Raw genomic sequence first — 15,585 nt, 5'->3', positions numbered from 1 at the left:
AGGAAGACATTGAAAATTCATTTGTTGTGGTTGCAGGATTCTGATTACTATTTTGTGCTCAGATATGGATTCTCAAAGACCTTCCCCACAGACTGAGGCTCCAATTCTCATCCTATTTAATTTTTTCCTTCCACAAATCCTGTCTTCAATGTCTTTGGAAGTAGTATCGGGTCTTTTGGACAAACATGTCACAAATGGTATGTTATCCTTCTCCAGGATCTTACTCTTGTCTCTTTGTGGTTCCCAAGAAAAGTAGGGGCTGGCATCTAGTAATTAATTCATCCTTTCTCAATCACTTTCATATTGTTCCACACTTTAAGGTGGAAAATTTCCTCCTCTCTATTGGTCCTTTTTACCCAAATTGTGGATGACCAAGGTTGATATTTTGTATGCATTCCTTTGCATACTGATTGCCATGTCTTCCAGATGTTTTGTTGCTTCATCAACAAAAATTTTGTATTCCAGGTATGTGTTCTTTCAGCATTGTGTTGATTCCTTATGTATTCAACCTCATTATGAGTGCATTTGTTTTATCTTTAAAGACTGGATCTATGATTCTACTTTTACATGGATTATTGACTTCTCTTAGCCCATTTCCAGGAGGAACTCTTTCTTCAGGAGACTACTTGTTTGGGGTAGCTAGTCAAGTAGCTATCAAAGTATTTTTTTTCACCCACTCCAGTATCTTATCCACTTGGGAGTTTTCTTCAACTTTCACCTCAGCCTTCTCCTTGCTTGAAGGTATGGAATGTCTAGTCATGATGCTTTGCAATTTTCCTTCTCCTGCACAAGATATTCTTTCTCTTTTAGGGTTGCCCCAAGGCTAATGGTATGCAAATCTTGTAGGAAGACAGCTATTCTGTGTGAGGATATATTTGTAGAAGTACACTTTTAGATTAGGAAAATATTGATTTCAATTTGAATTGAAATATTTTTGTCTTTCTTTACGTCAAAGTATACTTTAAGTTGGAGAAAATATATCTGTTTCTTCCCATATATATTGAATTAACTGTATGTGAAAAACATTTGTGCTTTGCACCATCCCAATTTTTGTGAAGCTGTGTATACATAGCAATAGTAACTGTAATGTCAAATTTATTTTGTGTATCTTTTGGAAATTTGGTTTGTTTTGAATTTCACATAAAGCTACACAAAGACTATCTGCACTAGCCATCCCTAATTTTGCAGCATAAGACTAGAGGGAAGGTAACTAGTCGTCACCAACCACTGCCAACTCTTAAGCTACTCTTCTACCAACGAATAGTTGGATTGACCGTCACATTATAATGCCCCCACGGCTGTAAGGATGAGCATTTTTTGCATAATGGGGATTCAAACCCACGACCCTCGGATTATTAGTTGAGTGAATTAATCACCTGGCCATGCTGGACCAGGAAGTTTAGTAATCTCTCAATAAATATTACAAGTAGATTGTGCACAAAAAATCATAATTTTTATTAAGATATTTTACTAAAGATTTGTCTTAGAGTTTACTATATCAGTCTATCTGTCTTTTACTATCTTGAGTGCAAAATGATTTTGATATTAAAAATAGAAATTATTTTTTTCTTTTCTGAGTATTTATATTTCTTTTAGATACCCTATAGAACCTTCTGTATAAATAAAACAAATTCAGTAAAATTATGTATTTTATGTATTTACTTTAACACTAACTGAAGCAAGATCAGCAGTGTGGAGTATGAAAAGTTGAAAAATAAATATACCTAACTTACCCTTTATTTTTTTAGAATGACTGCACAGTGTAGTAGACCATAAAACTATTTAGTTTTACTATGTTATAGTTTCAGTTACTCTCATCACATAATATGCTGAAAACCATTTATAACAGTACACAGCTTTGTGTAAACAAACAGATGGGTAACATGCATTTTACAACTGAATTACAATTAACCCACACTGTGCACGTGCTAGGATATTGAGTATCATGATAAATTATTTCATTTAATTTTCCTCATATAAATTGTATTATTTTAATTTTTATATTTTAGTTACTGCTATAACAATAAATAAAAACAAGAAACTTAATACTTATGTCTGGGCTTGGACCTTTCTTTTAGCATGGATAGACAAAGTACTCTTAACCATACATTTTTGTAAGTGTTGATGGTCCACTTCTTTTAAATATTCATCTTAGAACATAAAGCATTATCATTAACTAAAATTAGAATGTTCTAAACCTATTACAATTTAACAGACTTTCTAACTAATATATAAACAGGTTAAAAAATTCCATTAGCCCAGTCTAAGCAGAATACTGCAAAGTAAATACTGAAACTAAATATTTCCTAATCTAGCAACTAAGCAAATTGTCCTTTTAATGGATCTTGTAAAGTTCTTTCTATTTGGTATACCTAATCAAACAGCAAATGTAAGAGAAAAGTTATTGACCTTTTTGGAAAAAAGGGGCAGTACATGCAAATGTGAATTTTTTTGTCTATATTTTCTTTAAGAATGAATATCAGGAACTACAACTTTTTGTTATGGTTTAACAATATCTATGGTGTAAGTGTGTTATTGGTTTTACACCCAAATAATTTTATAAGGGAAGAAGAACAAATCGAGAATGGTCAGTTTGGATTAAAGAAGAGTCACTTGTTAGAGAGAACTGAAGATTAAGAATTTATTTAGATATTTTCTTTTAAAATTAAGAAATTTATTGATTATTTATAATTCAGGTTATATTTTGATGTCATGTTTGTTAACTTGAGTTGAAGATAGTTTTTTATTTACATGTCATATATATAACTCTAAAAACATGGTTGTAACATGCACTTTGACCCAGCTATATATATAGTTAATTCAAATGTTTATTAAAGACTTGTTTATACAGGTGAACAAGAAATCGGGAAAACTACATCAAGATTTATTGAATGACGATGATGATAGTGATAATGGGGGCATATGGAACTCGATAACAAGGTAAAGTGAATGTCTTAACCCACCCTTTTAAAAATTTTTGTGTGATATTTGATTTGTTTTATTATAAATGAAGTAGTAGTGAAAGATTTGAGGATATCATTCATGTACAAGTGTTTTTAGATTCATTTTGTTATGCTAAACAAAGCTTTTTTTTATTTAAGAAAATTTATTAGAATGGTAACAAGGGAAGACTGGAATTTTTTGCATTAAGTGTACTTTGTACCCAAAATGTTAAAGTACAGCATTTCTGTAATACCCAAGGTTGAAAAATACTAGTGAACTAGTATCACAAATACTCTCCTTGCTTGCTCATGTCTCTTCATATTAAGGTTTTCATCTTTTGAACATGTGTTTCTTTCTTTGGCTCTTTTTATCTTTGGAACCTGCAAACCATGCTGCTTGGCTACATGAGGTATATATTAATATAATCTTGGCCAGTCACTCAGTGCTACTTTATGAGGTGATAATTATGTGTTTCATTATATTTGATTGTGGGTTAGCTTGAATAATCCTGTATGTGTAAACATTCTATGTTTTATTGCTTACCATTTAATTGAACTGTCCTTGTTTGAAGGATTTTCTGTTGTACCATTGTGCAAAGGAAGTTCAGGATTTTTTATTATTCTTAGTAATCAGATTGTAAGGTAAAGTGGTGTTAGTTAGGAAGGATTATGAGGCAAAGTTTGTAGGTGTAGGAAATTGAGGGGTGGGGATAAAAATAATATGGACACCCTGTAACTTAGAAAATAATAACATGAGAAGGGACATTGAATTAAAAGAATTTAACTTTTTTAAGCTTAAATATATAAATGGTTACAAATATTTTTGTTCACTTATAATAATTAGCTGATATTGATTATTCATAACAGTAACTTCAAAGATTTGTCCAATAGTTTAAGTTTCTCCAGAACTTGGTTTCCCATCATGTATTATAAAATTGTCAGTGAAAAAATATGTGTAAAAAATCATAAAATGTTGTGGTTAATATCTTGATTTAATAAGTGAGAAATATATTTTGTAAACTAACTAAATACATAAACAGTGCTATGTATAATTTCATTTTCCAGAATATTATTATGTTCAGTTTTCTTGTTAAAAAAATAACTCATCGAGCTGAAGTTTGAAAAGAAGGAAATTAGTAAATGTGTCAAAAATTATGTATTATAACATAGTTTCCTATAACCTTATTAAAACACTATATATATGCATGCAGATGTTGTACCTACTTTAATTTTCTTATTCTGTACTTTTGGTAGCTCTTTCTATATCTTCAGTATTATTTGTAGGTGTGTTTTAATTGTTTTTAAGCAACTTTATTTAATTTTTGAAACAAACAACTTCCTTTCAATTAATCCAGGTATTTGGCCCAACCCCTTCATGCAAAATGGATTCTTACTTATAAAAAGGTGGATTTTTGTATGTATTTTCTTGGATGTTTCTCTCTAAATGGCTCTGGGAAAAACTAATAAAAAAATGTGAACACTAAGCAACATTTAAAAAGGAGAAATATTTTGCATACTTGGTAACATTTCTGTTTATGGTAAAAAATATATGCTTTGAGGAAACCTAGTGTGAGCATGCGTGTGTGATTTAAGTTTGTGATGGTAGTTTTGTTTATTTCTCTTTAGGGTAGACTTTTATTCTTACTTGTTTTATCATTAATTTGCAAGCAGCATGCCAGTAATTGGTGGAATTGTAGCAGAGTGGAGAAATATTTGGAACGAAATTTACAGGTATATGTTTCTGCTCTCTTATGTTCTAATGTAACCAAGAGTTGAGGCTGCATGTGTTCTGCATGTAATTGTTTCAAGTTAGCTTGGAACACAACTGCATGAATGTGAAAATGAAATTATAGCTTTCTAATCTGCATGGCTATTGAGGTTATTAAAAAGAACACTTTGATTTTTGTTTTGACTGCATTGCAGATTTATTTCTTGAACTTTTGGGAGCTCATTTCAGATATGAAATGAGGGATGAAAGATAATAACACAGAGCTTACAGTAAAATCTTCAGGAAAATTAATGTATAAATTCACATTTCGTATAATTTTTTTAATTAACTACCAAATTATGTGACTTTCCATGGGTTCTAAAAGTTAAGAAACAGCTTTGTTACATATTATATTCACAGTAGTTATATTTCTGATAATTTGAAGGGTGGTTATGTTAAACAAAGTTTGTTTTTTTAATTAATATGTAAAATAATTATGCAGCATTAAGTAAAATTTGCAGTTTTTATGCTGTGTTTCAGTTTGAATTAACTGGAATTTCATAAAGTACCACCTATCTAAGTTAATTTATAGTAAATGTAAAAGTATGTACTTATATATAATATTTAGTAGAAATTCTTACAAATGTGACAATCAATAAATCTGATAATTTATGGTAGAGTAGTTGCATATGTTACATAAACCAAGTGTAATGCTGGACACTGCACTAAAATAATTCTCATATAAAATTTTATGTGTGACACCTGAACAAGCTATAATGTTTTTGCTGCTGTGCTTTTTTAACTTTGGAAGCATACTTATGTATGTTGAACTAACAGTATGTAGTCATGCTTTGTGTCTAAAGCAGCCCCATATTACATCTTAAATATTGACTTTAATAGGAGTTCTTGCATCAGAATTATTTACCATTGGCCATTATAGCACTTGCACCATTGTTTACTGAATATTTGTTTCACTGCCTTGAGTAAAATAATTTTTTTGTTCTACATCCATAAATCTTACACTTCTATGTTGTGACATAAACCTTGTCATATAAACCATGAAGAAGGTGTTTGGTTTAGAAAAAGTGTGGTGTTTATGAAATATTGAAACATGTGATGAGGACATCAAGAGATTCTCTTTTATTCAGATGTAACAATAGGTGAAGTCTTTGTTTCTGAATTGGGACATACATGTGGAAATTGTTTCCTTTTTAAATACAGAAATGTTATGTGTATTTCATAAAACTTGTAGAAATCAGTACATAGTCCAAGATATTTAACAATATCGTAATTGGTGAGAATAGAAAAATGCACAACTTTTAGATTTTTCCATCTGTGAGCTCACCTGTAAATAGTGCACCTGTCGTAGTTTGTAATTACTATTATAGTATTTTTCTTCCTGTACTTTATTGTGGGTTTATATTTCCTAAAACAGTGTTGTCTCTTTGAAATATGATGATTCATGTTTTCTGTTTTGCATGATTGTCTTTCTTTGTCAGTAGTTAATTACTATGGCCATTTGTTGCCATGGTTTTATATATAATACCACAGCATGTGGTCTGAACAATTATGTTTAATCCCTGCTTTACAGAAGGGATGTATTCTTATAAATGCTTCTGTAACTTGAACCTTATCTTCCATTGACTCCCATGTTAAATGTAGATCTGTTCTTATGGAAGTTGTTTTGATCTACAAAAGTAATAAAAAACACCCATATGAACATAAAAATATATTTTTAAACACAATAATAGTTTCAAAACTAACTTGTCTTGCAGGGACTACAATGTCTTGGTGAATTTACCATTACTTTTTGCTCGGAGGATCCCTCTGGCCATATGTTTTCACATGCCATTCATAGTTAACTCTTTCACTTCATCTCACTGGTTGATGATGATGCATACTGCATCCATAATGTTGTATTTCTTCCAGAAATCACAAGCTGTAGACTTATCCTCTTCATCAGTAGCTTTAATCAATTATTTCCAAGTTCTCCATGAGTAGTATCTCTTGAAATTGAAGATAACCCTTTGATTCAATGGCTGGAGCAATACAGTTGTGTTCTTGGAAATGTACTCAACTCTTACCTTATGAGTATGTTATTCAAGTTCGCTGAGTATCTTGGTGCATTGTCTAAGACAGTGGTTCTCAACCTTTTCTGACTTGCGGCACACTTGCGACAATCAGAAAATTTTCACGCACACCTGGAAAGTCTTAACGATTTTTTTAGGTACATGTTATACAGCTGGCATTAAAAGCCTTAGAATGAAAATCATGGCCAAAGCAAGCGAAAATAATGTCATTGTGCATCATGTTTAGATACACGTAACACAGAAGAGTTAACTTAAAAAGTCTTAGAACAAAAATTACGGCCAGAGCAAGCGATATTAATGTCACCTGCACATTGACAATACTATCACTTGCTTTTGCCATGAGTGTCATTCTAAGGCTTTTTAACAATTTTGTGGTATAGCAGAAAAATCAAAACTTTTTATTTTTACATATGTTTTCAATGTGACGGCTTGTGCCCATTTCCGAGAGCAAATCAAATTGAAGCAAGGCTCTAACGTAGACAAACAAACTTGCATTTCATCATCGACTGTAAGAAGCTTCTCTCTCTTTCTGGCTTTAATTTCAGTCAATGCTAAAATCCAATTTCACAAAACCACGAAGATGCAAATGAAAGCAGAACTTCAACTGCTTTTGAACTGATTGCAGGATGTGAATTTTTAATGGAGATCCAAAACTCATCCAAGCTCTTTTCAGGAAACAATGACTAATAAAATTTGTCATTTCGTAAATCAATGAGCTGTTCTTCTTCCTCAGTTGTAAGATTTGTTGTCTCGTTGATTCCGAATGGATAGGTCACCCAGTTATATTTGTTGACAGCAAGTGACAGGAAGTAATGTTTTAGTGCAGACTATAGGTCGTTTGATGTGTTCAAAATGTGAGGGACAATTTTCTTCTTTGATGGACATTTGTTAACAGAAGGAAAACGATCAAGGACTCCTTTTGAGATCTTATTCTTCCACAGCGTCACCTCTTCAGTGAAGGCCTTCAATTTGGACGTTGCAATAATAATGTTTTCAGATGGTCCTTGGAGACTTAAGTTCAGAGAATATAATTGGTCAAACAAGTCAGAGAGAAACTGAACCTTCAGCCATCAGATCTCATCATGAAAAAAAATTCAAAACCTGCTTCCTTAACCTCCAAGAAAGAAATAACTTCAGTTTTTAGTTGGACACATTTCCTTTCAGAAGCCATCGGATTTCAGTGTGATACAGTAGCTTTTTGTAGTCTTAATCCATTGCCTCACAGAGAAGAGAGAAAAGTCAAGATTGAAGTGGCCGAGACTTGATGAAATTCACCACATGAATAACTTGATTCATAACAGACTGCCAATCAAAAATGTCTTGGCCTTTCATTGTACTTTTTTAATCTTTGCAAAATAAGTATTTGTTTATGATTTTTCCATCTTTTATGAATCAAACAAAAGCCAGAACTTGAGCCTTTTTACTACGTCAGTAGATTCATCAACTTGAAGAGACCATAGCAGAGACAATTCATCGTCAGGTGCTTTGAAGTGTTCGCAAACTTGATCCTTCAAATCTGATGACAAGTCTACAATTCTGTGTGAAATCATGTCATTGTACAGTGGAACTTGCTTAATCTTTTTGGTAGCATCTGTTCGAAGCATAGATTCAATGATGATTGCTAATGCTGGCGTAATGATTGATTCAGCCCCTGTATACACTTTCTTGCATTTTGCCAACAATTGAGCAACCTTTAACTTGCAATCAATCTTTTTTCGAGCAGCTTCATGTATTTTACAAGCTTCCTTGATTGTTCATGTTATTGAGCTGCAAAATTCTCAAAGTATTCTTTTGGTTTATCCTTCACAGCTGAATGTTTTGTTTCCAAGTGTTCCTTCAGTTTGCTAGGAACAAGCACCTCGTTTGATATAGCTGCATTGCAGAGTAGGCAGAATGGTAATTGAGAATGTTCTGATTCCAAAGCAATAAAACCATATTCGATGTATTTGTTTTTGTACTTTCGTTTGATTCAACACATTCTCCTTTGCAGCATCAGACTTACTTAAATATTTTTCCATGGATAAATGATAAAGCTAATTCATACATGATAAGCATGAAGTTCTGCAGTTGATATAAAATTCTTACCTACAGCTTAGTAGCTGTAACTTACTGCAGAATGAGAACGTGTTCCAGAAAGCAGTTTGATTGTTTGATGCATCATTTATGACGTACGAAGCGCTTGTTGCACCACAATTAAATTAACAGTCGAACTGTTGCAGTCGAGAATGAAATTTAGGTATGAACTTCTCAGTGCTCAAGTTCAATGAAAACCATCAAATGTTTTGGAAGGTTTCAGAGTGTCTCTATAGTAGCTTTTATTAACTGATGTGTTCAACTTGCTTGTAAAATCCCAAGAAAGTTGAATGTGTTTCAAAAACACCATGGCACACCTGCCAATCTCTCGCGAGACACAGATTAAGAATCACTACTCTAAGACGAGCAATGTTTTATTGGCAGTATTATGTTTGTCACAGTTCTTTTCAACAGTGGGACAGAATCTTGAAAAATACTTCATCCAATCCTACTTATTTGATTTTCAAACCTCTAGCATATTAGGCTTCACATATCCCTTTAGACTCTTTGGAGTGTTGAAATTGTATGCTAGTAAGGGCTTTCATTCAAAATTTGCAGCATTGCCACTCACAGGTAATCAGATGACCTTTTAAAGCCTCATGCAGACTTCTCTTCCCTAAAAGTAAATGTTCCATTTAGCATGTATTTCCAGAAAAGCCCCATTTCATCCACTTTGAAGATTTGTTTTGGACTGTAACCTCTTTCACCAGTAATTTTCTTCAGTTCACTAGTGTGTTTGTGCAGCTTTGATTTCAGCACTGGACCTTTATCCCAAAGTTTTTTTATTGATTTTTGTTGGTGATGCCATTCAGTAGATGGTGCCACATTGTATTTATTGTTTTGGGCACATACCTAGATACATATGTACATGCTATGTCCATTATAGTAAGATTGAAAAGCAATCATGCCAGGCAATGTCAAAATATTCAGGTTACTAAAGTAGTTATTTTTTTTGAATATTGTAAAGATTATCATATTCAAATGATACACATAAAGAAATGTATTATTAACATGTACATCTGGAACCAAGAGGTGTCTTTACGCTACAGTTAGTTGAATATTAAAAGTTGTTCAATCCAGAAACTTCCAAAAATAGTTGTTTTGGACATATATTTTTGAGATAAGTTTTTGTTAATTGTAAATGTTTAAGTGAAATACAGCATCCTCAAGTTTCTGTACTAGCTGGTACCCGTGGTAGGGAATTCAATATATATCAATAAAACCAAATTTTCAGCATCATCAATCAAGCAATTGCCAACTTTTGTTTTAATGTTTAGCTTTCAACTGAGACACGATTGATTTCACCTGCAGTAGGGAAGGTTGAAGTATCATGATAGTCGACAGTAAGATAAGCATACAGGAACACTTTGGAAGTAGCAACAGGTATAATATTGCACTTGGCTTGCTGCATAATATCTACCAAAGTGGTTCTAAACAGTTCTTTAACCTGTTCAGTGGCGATCGGTAACACAGTGCCACGGATGAGTTAATTTGTTCTCAATAATACCTAACTTCAATGCTAGGTCTCAGCACAATACATGCATTTGACCTACTTACAAGTTGTTTCACTTTCAATCCAAAATGGTGTCACAGAAAAAGTTATAAAGTGAAGAAGCATTAGAGTTGTATTGTAGCAGCTGAAATACTTGGCAGTCAACAAATTAATACCTCTGTCTGTGATTTGGAGACTTCTGTGCTTCTTGTGCTTGACCATTAAGCTACTAAGGCACTGACAGATTTCAGTTTCTTTACCACTTTAGATTACATTTTGCAGCCCCAATGCTAAAAGATCATGGGAAATACCTTTTTTTTAGTCAATAAAATGCCTATTAATTTCTATTCAAATTAAGAAAAATCAGATTGGATAATTATTTTTTTTCCATAGGAATCTCTCCCACTGGCTCATGAGGGGCCTATTAATTAAAAACAAGCTATATTTATTAGATATAACTTGATTTCAAACAGTAGTATTTGTACTTCAGCAAAACTGATATTACCATTTTGGAAGGTGAGATCGTAGGTCACTTACAAATTTTTATCAGTTTTACCCTCTTTTTATTTGTGATGATAACTGCAATCAGTAAAATAAAGTACTAAATGAAATTTCTGATTGTCAAACTGACTGGATATATATAAATTGGAACATTCTTATCAACAAGAATTTTTTTTTGTTTAAGATAGTGTCTCACAACAAAGACTTGTGAAAATCAGAAATTGAGAATGTTTTGAAACACTGAATCAAATTATATGAAATTTGTAATTAGTAACATATAATTTGGTAAATTGTTAGAGGTTACACGTAACACCTCTCCAATCCAGTAAGGATTAATGTCTGGTTCAACTTCTTTGATCTGTCTCAGCAGACATGGTGGCTATTTTATGGGTACCATACTTTTAAAGAAGTCATTTCAAAAGAATATGTGTAGCTTTACTAACAAGAGCTAATAATTTAGCAGGTTTGTATAATTAATGAAAGATATTAAAAACTTTCCATTAGGAGCCAGTCTAGGTATACCCCAAAAAAATACTACGTAATGAATACTCTAGCATTGCTGTCATGTGATTGTGACATCATCTGTATAAACCCTGTTTTAGTGCTGTTGTATAATATTTACTGTTAAATGTTTTAGGAAAAACCTTTGTTGAGTAACATGTTTTAGTCATATAACAGTATTCTATGAGAATTAAAAACTGGCAACATCAAGAATATTTCTTATTTAATATTGAGAATGGGACTGTTTTGATCTGATATATCTTAATTTCCCATTTGTATAGTAAACAGTGATATATTACTAATATATTATTTTATTTCTAGACTGTTATTTTAAAAATGTCTTTGTAATTAAATGTGCTTAATTTGTAAGAAGTTATGCTGATTAGCTTCAAGTATTGAGTTACACTAAGCAAATCATTGTTTATTGTGTACTCTGTCCATTGTCTCCAAGATATCTGCTACAGATGGGTGTAGGCTTAAAAATATATATTTCAATTTGTTATCAGCCTGCCCTCCCCATTTGAACAGTGGTAAGTTTGTGAACTTGTAATGCTACAAATTGTGTTTTGATATCCATGGTGTGCACATGTACTGATAGCTCATTGTGTAGCTGTATGCTTAATTACAAATAAACAAGTCATTGTTAGACTACATGTAACTCAGAATTTACTTGTAATTGATATTTATTTAAGGAACTAGTAACATCTGGATGTTATCACTAGGCTTCTTTCAGAACCACAATGATGCTAATCATTCCACCATCATTTCCTTTTCAATCCTGTTCCTCACTATTTACAAAATAGAAGTATTGTTTGTGTTTTTACTTGATTGAACAAACTTGTACCATTCTATTCATTTTTAAGGTCTGTGCTTCGATACAAGTGTAATGCTACGTTCTGTGTTGGCTCATGTTTCAGTCAGTATCATGCCATTTTCAAATTAGATTTTTATTGGGAGGAGGGGAACTTTCAAGTCAGGCAATGTTAAGTACACATCTCATTAAAATAAACATACTTCTTATATAGTGAAAAAAATATGTATAGCTTCAAGCAATGTCAGCTATCATAACCTTGGACTAACTTGAAATATCAATGATGAAAAAAACAAGGTTCAAATAGGGTTTACATCAAGAAACCTATATTGTGAAATGGATTAACCAGTTTTGCATCCATCTTATAAGATGGATTTGTTGTTTGTTTGTGAAAATTGCTTTGAGAATATGCATTCATTAGACATTTTTATCTATATGAATTATAAATTTATAGTTGTGTTAACTCTCCTCATTATTGTGATTTACTTCAGGAGGATATAAACTTCTCTTTTGGTGGTCTGCCATGTGTATGGTTTTTGTATTGGTTTGAGTGTTTAATTATTGAGGTATCTTTAAGAGCAGATAGTAGTCATTTCTGTGATTTTACATTTATTTGTGTTTATGTTTTTACATCTGGAGAATAATATTAAGTATCATGTGTGGCCTTTGTTTTTTTCTCTACTTGCTGTATGTTACTTTGAGAATACAAATATTACCACCTGGCTAATTGTTTTAGTATATAAAGAGATAGCAACAGAAGACTATTTCCATAGCAAACTATAATTTTATTGTAATGTTAAGTAGGTGAATTGTGTGATGTAGAAGTAAATGCAGCTGAGATCTATTCGATTTAAGAACTTCATTTGTTTTTTTGTTAAATAAATAGTCTGTATATTTACTAACCTTGCCATAGATTGGGATTTGTGTTGTAGAAAACTGCTGTATATAACTGTGTTATATTTAACTCAGTCTTTGTGATTAACATCTTTTAATACTTTTTATTCTTAACATAAATAGTTTCTGTATATTTTAATTAGACCCTCAGTGATTGCATGGTTGTTTATGTCACAAATATTTAATAGAATTTCTTAACCACAGTTACCTCATTGTCTTATAATTTCTTTAAATATTTTATTCATAATGTATTATGTTAATCCTGTAATTCAATTCTTTGTATTTTTTTTTAATGTGGAAGTGATTATTTTAATCATATTGCCATATATTAAATATACCAGACCTTTAAAATACATTTTTTTCACTATGATTATTGCCAAAATGAGTAGTTATTTACCTAATAATTCAAAAGTTTTGATTTAAGTTATTTTGTCTTTGCATTTAATAATTCAGCATATTAATCTCATTTGTATATAAATGTCTTTATTGAAAGTTTAATCCATACAAGGTATTGACATTAATATACTATATAGTAACAGCTTTGATATAGAGGAAATGTTTCCCTTTTTGCTGTTTACATTGACTGTACACTAATGTGAATTATTACTTTTTGATTATATCTACTGCTATCAGTGTTGTTCTTTTATATTAACATGTAGTAGCAATGTTACTGTTTTGATGTGTAAAATTAGAGTTATAATATTCATTAATTTTTGTAAGAAAATTGTTATGTATATTTCCTTCACTTCTATCTTTGTTTCTTTCAGTAATTGATTCACTGTTGCTTATTTATGTGTAATGTTTAGTTATTTGTTCTTTTATCATTTTATTGCTAATGTGCACATGAGTAAAAAACAAAGAAAATTTAAAAACATAATTCTAAGCTAAACAAAATAGTTGAACAGTTAACAAGAAGTGGACTAACATTTACATAAGTTCATTTTGTAAATTGATTGCATAAACATGGTGGGATTAACATCCATATAAGGTATATGTAGGTATCTGTAAAAGTAAAATAATAAATTGGAAGTTTCCAACATACGTTTCAACAGACCATTTATATAGGTGAGTTATAGAGAAAACATGACAAAATGTGAACTGTATCCCATAGAAACAGGAAACTATTTATTTCTTACTTATGTATGTGTTTCAAGTAATGGTTGCTCGTGAAAGGATAACGTACATACGATGTACAAGAAATAGTCAACCATTTTCAGTCAGGTACAGATTATTTAACTATTACCCTGCATTGTTTGTGCAGTAATAATTACTTTATATTTATGATATTTCTTTTACTAATTCAATGTGATTGGTTATTAAGATTGAAAAGCCTAATTCAAGATTTTTTTTAATGTAAGTTAAAAATGTTGAAAAATATTAGTTTTTTCCAAAAGGGTTAAAAACCATTTTGTATCAGAGGTGCATGTAGCTTCTTTCCATGTTATTTATATAATAATACAATAAGTCTTGTATAAACTGATTGTTCTCCTAAAGTAATGTTAGAGTTTTTGTGTTTGTTAAAGTATTACTGACAGGTTTTTAAAGATCTTTTTCTTTGTAATTGTAAGGACATTTATCAAGATGAAATTATGATAAACTTTATGAGCATGGCTTGCAGTAGATAAATGAACATTCATTTTAAATTTTTTATTAAATGTTAGTTTACAAGATACATGTGGGGATAAATTATTCTTGATTAATCTCTGGTTTTTATTAAAAACCAGAATTTTTAAAGAAAATTAATGTACACTTCCTTGTTATGTGAAATGTGTTTTTCTCTAAAACAATAGAATCTCTATTTAACAAGAGTATACAGTCTTTCCACACATTGCTGTTGAAGTAATATATGAAAATATTTCGAGAAAGTCTGAAAAATGTTTATGGAATTTTAGAGAAATACTACATGAAATTTATAATAATAGTTACTAGAGTTCATGCATCATGTATTTTCAAAGACAAAGCTTATATCTAATGTAAAAGACATATGTTACTCTATTGACATTATCTAACATTTACATAACTTTCTTTTCATCAGCTAGTTTTTTCCAGACTTCTCAACTGTTTACATTCATGTAGTTTAAGTTGTTTGATTAGCACACTAAAGTCTAAATATTATTGTTCAAAAGTAAAAGAAAGTTATATAAGTTAAACGTTGTGATTATGTATTTTATTTCAGTAAGTTTTCTGGAGAAAAGAAAGATAAAGATGAAGAGGAGGAAGACAAACTTAACATCTTTTCCCTGGCTTCTGGACATTTGTATGAAAGGTTGTTAAGGTGTGTTACACACTTAAAATTTAACACAGATTAACTTAACATCTTTTCACTGGCTTCTGGACATTTGTATGAAAGGTTGTTAAGGTATGTTACACACTTAAAATTTAACACAGATTAACTTAACATCTTTTCACTGGCTTCTGGACATTTGTATGAAAGGTTGTTAAGGTGTGTTACACACTTAAAATTTAACACAGATTAACTTAACATCTTTTCACTGGCTTCTGGACATTTGTATGAAAGGTTGTTAAGGTAACACAAATTTTAACACAGATTAACTTAACATTTTCACTGGCTT

General features: G+C 31.2%; 1 protein-coding gene across 9 annotated transcripts in view; it reads left to right on the top strand.

Moving 5' to 3' along the window:
• Uggt (UDP-glucose-glycoprotein glucosyltransferase) overlaps window positions 1-15,585 on the top strand; it is a 93,601-nt gene that overhangs the window by 65,769 nt on the left and 12,247 nt on the right. For 4 of the 9 annotated variants that reach the window (XM_076468021.1, XM_076468022.1, XM_076468023.1 and 1 more), the window contains exons 32-34: window positions 2,852-2,940; window positions 4,614-4,673; window positions 15,189-15,287. In XM_076468021.1, the coding sequence (XP_076324136.1) occupies window positions 2,852-2,940; window positions 4,614-4,673; window positions 15,189-15,287 (248 nt within the window). Of the gene's footprint in view, window positions 1-2,851; window positions 2,941-4,297; window positions 4,422-4,613; window positions 4,674-15,188; window positions 15,288-15,585 lie in introns of those variants that run through there. The other 5 variants (XM_076468025.1, XM_076468026.1, XM_076468027.1 and 2 more) reach the window with 2 other exon arrangements.

This window comes from Tachypleus tridentatus, chromosome 11, assembly GCF_004210375.1.
Source record: "Tachypleus tridentatus isolate NWPU-2018 chromosome 11, ASM421037v1, whole genome shotgun sequence".
Taxonomy (NCBI): Eukaryota; Metazoa; Arthropoda; class Merostomata; order Xiphosura; family Limulidae; genus Tachypleus; species Tachypleus tridentatus.
This window is presented reverse-complemented; position numbering and strand designations above follow the sequence as displayed.